This window comes from Bison bison, unplaced genomic scaffold, assembly GCF_000754665.1.
Source record: "Bison bison bison isolate TAMUID 2011002044 unplaced genomic scaffold, Bison_UMD1.0 scf7180017864143, whole genome shotgun sequence".
In the NCBI taxonomy this organism is placed as follows: Eukaryota; Metazoa; Chordata; class Mammalia; order Artiodactyla; family Bovidae; genus Bison; species Bison bison.
In genome coordinates this window covers 8,768,058-8,774,477 of record NW_011494715.1, presented here as the reverse complement: position 1 = coordinate 8,774,477, position 6,420 = coordinate 8,768,058, and the positions used below count along the sequence as shown (strand labels likewise).

Here is a 6,420-nt window from a genome sequence, read left to right as displayed (position 1 = left end):
AGCATCGCAAGCTCCTAGACCAAAGGACCTGTTCTCTGCTTCCTATCAAGGCCTGGATAGGATGTAGCACATTGTGCAGGAGTTGGCAAACTGGTGGCCTGTTGGTCCATTTTATTCCACAAATATCTTTTGTTTAGCCTGCATTGCTTTAAAAAAAAAAAACAGTTGCACTTTCTAAAAATAGTGATTGTACATAAAAATCAGGATTCCTGTCTGGACAGTGGTGGGGCGGGGCCAGGGGGGTTGTGGGAGGGAGGCTCAGGAGGGAAGGGGATACATGCCTGCATACAACTGACTCACTTTGTTGCAAGCAGAAACTAACAGCATTGTAACACAATTACACTCCAACTGAAAAAAAAAAAAAAGGTTGGTGGTGAGGATTCAGATCAACAGGTCGATGCTGGAGCGAGGCCTCAGAGTGAGATGCAGTGCGTTCTGTCCACAGCCTTCACCCGGACCAGTGAGGTTACTGATAAAAATAAGAGAAGGCTGAGGGACACTTCAGAAATGAACTTAAAATGGGAGTCAAATATTTCTGATGTCCTTTATAAATTTACTTCACAGGAAAACTTTGAAGACAAGGTAGAAAGTTAGCAATAATGTATCCCTCTTCCTCCCCACCATGAAATCTTTGTTTTCTTGTGTTAGGCCTATTTGCTAACGCGCTGACAAAATTCTCAATCCTGGCCGGTTACATGATTCCGTTTCTGGCACATCAGTCAGCTGAGCCTTTGCTGTTAAAACTTCTAAACGGTTCACTTTCAGCCAGCCTCTGCTGGGTCTTCCAAGTGGCCCTCCCGACCCATCCATCCATCTCCCCCTGAGCTCTGGAACAGACGTCCTTCTATGGACCACCTCCGGATTCCGGCTGCCAATGGTAGGTACCCGCTGGGTTCTGAAGGGAGAGTGAGGTCAGTGACAGTCCACGCTCTGTCACCGCAGGGATGTCCTGGGCCAGCTACGCCTCTCGTCAAACGAAGGCAGCCCTGCCCTGGGTCCCACAGTGAAGAGGGTGGCTGCTCCTCCCCCAACACCCGTGGGGACACTACACTCCTCGTGTTTACCCTCCAGCTTTGGAACCAGGCTCAAAGTTTCTCCAACTTTTCTAATTTGAGAGAGAGTGAGAGTGTTGGTTGCTCAGTGTCTGACTCTTGTGACCGCATGGACTGCAGCCCACCAGGCTTCTCTGTTCATGGGATTTCCCAGGCAAGAATACTGGAGTGCGTTGCCATTTCTTTCTTTAGGGGATCTTCCCAACCTGGGGATTGACCCAGGTCTCCTGCCCTGCAGGCAGATTCTTTACCATCTGAGCCACAAGGGAAACTCTAATTTGAGGGTGTTATCTATTTCCTGGTACATTTCTGAGTCTCACACTTGCAATCAAATGCACAGAAGAAAAAATATCCTTGTGACAGTCATTTTCTAGGATTTGAATATACTATTTGAGAAAACTTGCAGCAACTTAAAAGTATGCCTTTAGGTCATGAAGAACTTTAGAATTATATATTCTACCTTTGGGCTTCTTTGATGGCTCAAACAAGAAAGAAAGAATCTGCCTGCAGTGCAGGAGACCCACCTTTAATCTCTAGGTTAGGAAGATCCCCTGGAGAAGAGAATGGCTACCCATCCAGTATTCTTGCCTGGAGAATTCCATGGACAGAGGAGCCCGGCAGGCTACAATCCATGAGGTTGCCAAGAGTGACCGAGTGACTCACACACACACACACACACACTCACACACACACACACACACACACACACACACACTACCTTTAAGGCTGAACTGTTTCCGAACATTTAACAAAAAAATACATATGCAGTGTTTAGCCTTGAGAATTAAAAAATGACATTCCCTCTAAAACTGGACAGTTAATCTTGGACATCTCATTTTTGCATTATGAGGCCTCCATTGGCGTTTTGGTATATCAGTGCCATCTGCTGGAAAGTTAATATAATTAAGTCTTCTAAATCCCAAACGGGTTATCTTCTGGGGGAGGGCAGTAGGGAGTAAATGTACTCTTTAAGGAAAAAAGCCTTATTTTTAAATACATAGCTGCTTAACTTCCACATCATTATCAATATAAACCGCAGTTAATTATAAATAAAGCCTAAAACGTAATTTAAAAAAAAAAGAACCTAAACATCTCTATTGGTTCATCTCGGTTGTTCTGCTCTATGTATGAAGCTCAACATGCCTCAACTTGTTTCTGCGTCATCTGGACTCTTAAACCAATATATGTAAGAAGTATATATGCTAAGATGTAATATATACTGCACATGTTTAAATAAAGCACACATATGTTTTAGTACACAACAAAGTGTCAGCTGGGAAGTGAGTGAAAAGAGACAGACATACACGGGATGGAAGCAGTGGTTTCATCATCTCAAAGCGGCAACTGAAACAGACACAGATGAACAGCGTGACGCGCGTAACCGTTAGAATCTTCTTGGGAGTAAAAATGGCACAAACATTCTAAATGACAATACAGAAACATGAAAGACTGCTTAACTGATTTTAATAACATGACATGAAGCCCCTACAGTTGATATAACTGTTATGCAAAATACATAGATGAATACTGTCTTCTTTTAAAAATATAAAATAAATAAGCAAGACATGAAAATAGGCAAGTTTCCGTTAAATAAATGAAAAATTTAAAAAAAGTTTTGCTTTCCATTTCATTTGAAGAAGGGAAATTATCATTTTAAACAATATTCAAGTTTATTAAACAAATTAAAAAAAATTTTATAAAATGTTTAACTTTCATCAGCTTCAAGGTTTATGTTACTCCCGAATTTTGCATATAACTGAACTTTCAAATCTGCTAACACCCGCTGAATTGATTCCACTCTGGATTCTAAGGTGTCAATTTCTTCTTGCAAATTTTTCTGCCAAAAAAAAAAAAGATTAGTTTAAATTGATTCTATTCAATTGGATGATTTCTGAGCATCTGTGGATGAAGGATGAAATAACATCTGGGAAGGATTTTAGGTCAAACACTTCCTAAACTTGGACAGGCAGCTAAATAATACTGATAATTAAATCTAAACCAAAAGTCTGAATGTGGGCATGATCTGTATTTGCTTATTATAGAATAAGTCAGGCTTTTCTCAGTTCTGGCTGACTTAACAGAGTAAGATAAAATAAATGATCATATCCCAATAAAGAAAGAATGATATATAAACATTTTAGGTAAACAGTTTACCATGGGCCTGCCTTCTGACACAGCCTCTTTCAACTTCCCACAAAAATAACTATGGAACTAGAGGAAATGATAAAAATTCACACTCCCACCAATAATTAAGAGTAACAACTTATCAAAATCTGGCAGGTTTCCTAACTATGAGGCCCCTGGAGTCAGACTCTGAAAGAGCCGTAATGAGTCTCATTTATGACAGAGAAGCTTTGCCACACAAAATGCATGGAATGTCAGAAATCCCTTCCTGGCCAGGGTCAAAAGGATTTTTCCTAAATATGACAAAGAAAAAATGGAATCACACAAATAATACACATACCCGTTAACATCTGGAATAAAAGAAGAATGTCTAGTATCAGCAATGTTAACATGTTAGAAATCTAGCCAGTGGTTTTCAAAGAGGGGCCCCCAGGTCACCGGGGCGCCCCTCCAGGCCTCACGAATAAGGAATTCTTGGCGCTGGACTCAATAACCTGAATTTTTAACAAGCCCAAATGTTGTCAATGAATCCATATTCTGACCCAGTAATTACACTTCTCTGATTGTTTCCTTAAAGAAACTTCCTAAAGGTGAACAAAGATTTAATAAGAATGTTCACCACAATATTCCTACAGAAAAACAGTGAAAACAAATTACTGTAAGGAGAGGACAGTGAGCTGAATCAAAGTCCTCTAACACGACACTGAACGGCCGTCAAAAGTGATGCTTTTAACGCACATGTGGCCCCAACAGGCTCCTGGAGAAGACCTGCTGGATAAATGAACACTGAGTGGAACAATAAAGTACTCCCACTAGGATGTGAACTGGCCAAAATGTGACGCAAAAATACCCAGAGGAAGAGAACATGAAAGAAATATATGAAACTGTCTGCCACGGACGATTAACTCTGGGTGGTGGGGCTACGAGTGGTCGTCGTTTTCTGTTTTACGATATTCTGTACTTTCTGAAAACTATGAATTTAGGCCACAGCTTCTGGGCTCAGGGATCATCCCCTTTGTCACTCTGGGTGAGTCCCATAACCTAAGACTCTGTTCTTCTTCAACTCTAAACTGGGATTCCCACAAATATGCCACAGAGTCATCCTTGAGATTAAACAAAATCATGTTTACAAGCATTCAGAGAAGACCTCGGACATCGGAAGGATCCATGAAATGTTAGCTAGCATCCCTTCTTTTCCCTACACCTATAATTACACATTCTTTATAATGACATAAAACCCTAATTTAAGAGGTAAACTTCACCCTCCAGGGAGAGATTTCAACATACCTTGGCTTCTTCTAACATTTCTTGTGTTTCTTCTTGAGAATGACTAATGAAAACATCGCCAATCTGATAAGGTATCATTAAGCAGTCGTCATCTGCAAGCATGATGTCCTCACAGGCATCTTCTAAATTCTGGAGTTGTTTCTGTATATCAGAAGTGAGCAGCAATGAAAAATGCACTCAAAATTCTCGAATAGAGGGTAAAACCCACTTGTCATTTGGGACACCCACGCTCTAAGAGACCCTTTCACAAAGGAATTATCACACTAAAATAAGAGGGTCTCACGTTTTTTAGACAGCACTTCCCACGGAAGCACACAGGAGCCCACTGGCACACTGCCCTCTGGACAGCCCCAGACCGCTCCACGGCCCCGGGAGTGCACCGTGGGGGTAGCCACGGCCGCTCGGAAGGTCTCCTACTTCGCTTCTCACCTTGGGAATTCTGCCTTCCACTAGCAGAATAAAAACACGAACACAAACTCACCTTTCTCAGCTCTGCTTGATGCAAGCAAATAATGACATAAATTCCCCTAATCAAAGACACTTGACCTGGCCTTCAGTCCAGGCGAGCTGCCATGAGAAGTGGGCTCTGACATGCAGGCCAGGGGTGGGCAGAGGCCCAGAGTCCCAAGGACTGCGGGGCAGAGTCCTCCCCGAGGAGGGCACCGGCCAGCTCTGTGTCAGCGGTGAAGCAGCAGCCCCATCACCGGCCCAGGCCTCTGCGCCGAGGCTCTGGGAGCTGCTCCTCGACCCTCAGCCAGAGGGCACGCCCCTCAACAATCGGCCCACCTCCCTCAACTAACATCTTCTGCTTAAACTAACTGGAGTGTATTACATGACGCACAATGGGGAACCCAGGAGCGTTACCGTCACACATGACCGAGTTCAGTTATGAACATCCACGGCGGGAAGAGCTTTCATGTTTCTTAAATAACATCCAGTTTCAATACCTTTTTTACTTCTATTTCTTCCTTCAGCTCTGTGATTCTACTTGTATTCCGTGCAAATTTGTTTATCTTTTGTTGATCCTCAAAAGTGACATTGACATCTTCTGCAGCCTGAGAAAACATTGAAATGTTTTGTAGAATTAATCTGAATGGAGAGGTTAGAGGTTAGCTTTTAGCATAACTCTGAAACATCTCGATAAACGGCTTGTCCTCAGAGTCCAGGATCACAAGAGGTGGAGACTGTCACAGACACAGACCCTACCGAGCTGAAGGTTCCTCATTAGACCCAGAGCCTCTCCTGACATGCTGCTGCTGCCAAGTCGCTTCAGTGGTGTCCGACTCTGTGCGACCCCATAGACGGCAGCCCACCAGGCTCCCCCGTCCCTGGGATTCTCCAGGCAAGAACACTGGAGTGGGTTGCCATTTCCTTCTCCAATGAATGAAAGTGAAAAGTGAAAGGAAAGTTGCTCAGTCGTGTCCGACTCTTCGCGACCCCATGGACTACAGCCCACCAGGCTCCTCCATCCATGGGATTTTCCAGGCAAGAGTACTAGAGTGGGGTGCCATCGCCTTCTCCACCTGATATGCTATGGAATGCCTAATCAGCAAAAACATTTCAAATATAAACAACATTTGAGAATAAATCCTGGATCAAGTTAGTCACCTTTTGACCTGGAGCAGAATTTCTCAAGCTGGAACATTCTTTCATCAAGATAATCCAGGGAGCAAAAGCGATGTGCTAGTTGATTTTGGTAAATGCCTCAGACTAGTTTATTCTCTAAGAGCTAAAACTTGCTCAAGCTTATTGAGGCTATCAGAAGTTTGACCACTTCCATAATTTCTTAGAATTTATTTTTAATTGGAAGATACTTGCTTTACGTTGGCCACCTGATGCGAAGAGCTGACTCAATAGAAAAGACCCTGATGCTGGGAAAGATTGAGGGCAAGAGAAGGGGACAACAGAAGATGAGATGGTTCCAACAATCTCAATGGACAAGAGTCTGAGCAAACTC

At 43.0% G+C, this 6,420-nt stretch overlaps 1 protein-coding gene across 1 annotated transcript; it reads right to left on the bottom strand.

Moving 5' to 3' along the window:
* Positions 1-2,499: 2,499 nt before the first annotated feature.
* On the bottom strand, positions 2,500-6,003 carry PFDN4 (prefoldin subunit 4). Its single transcript, XM_010840302.1, has 3 exons — positions 5,411-6,003; positions 4,464-4,604; positions 2,500-2,889 (listed from the first exon to the last, which is right to left on the bottom strand). The coding sequence occupies exons 1-3, from the start codon at positions 5,528-5,530 to the stop codon at positions 2,758-2,760; spliced, it is 393 nt and encodes a 130-aa protein (XP_010838604.1). The 5' UTR covers positions 5,531-6,003; the 3' UTR covers positions 2,500-2,757.
* Positions 6,004-6,420: the final 417 nt, after the last annotated feature.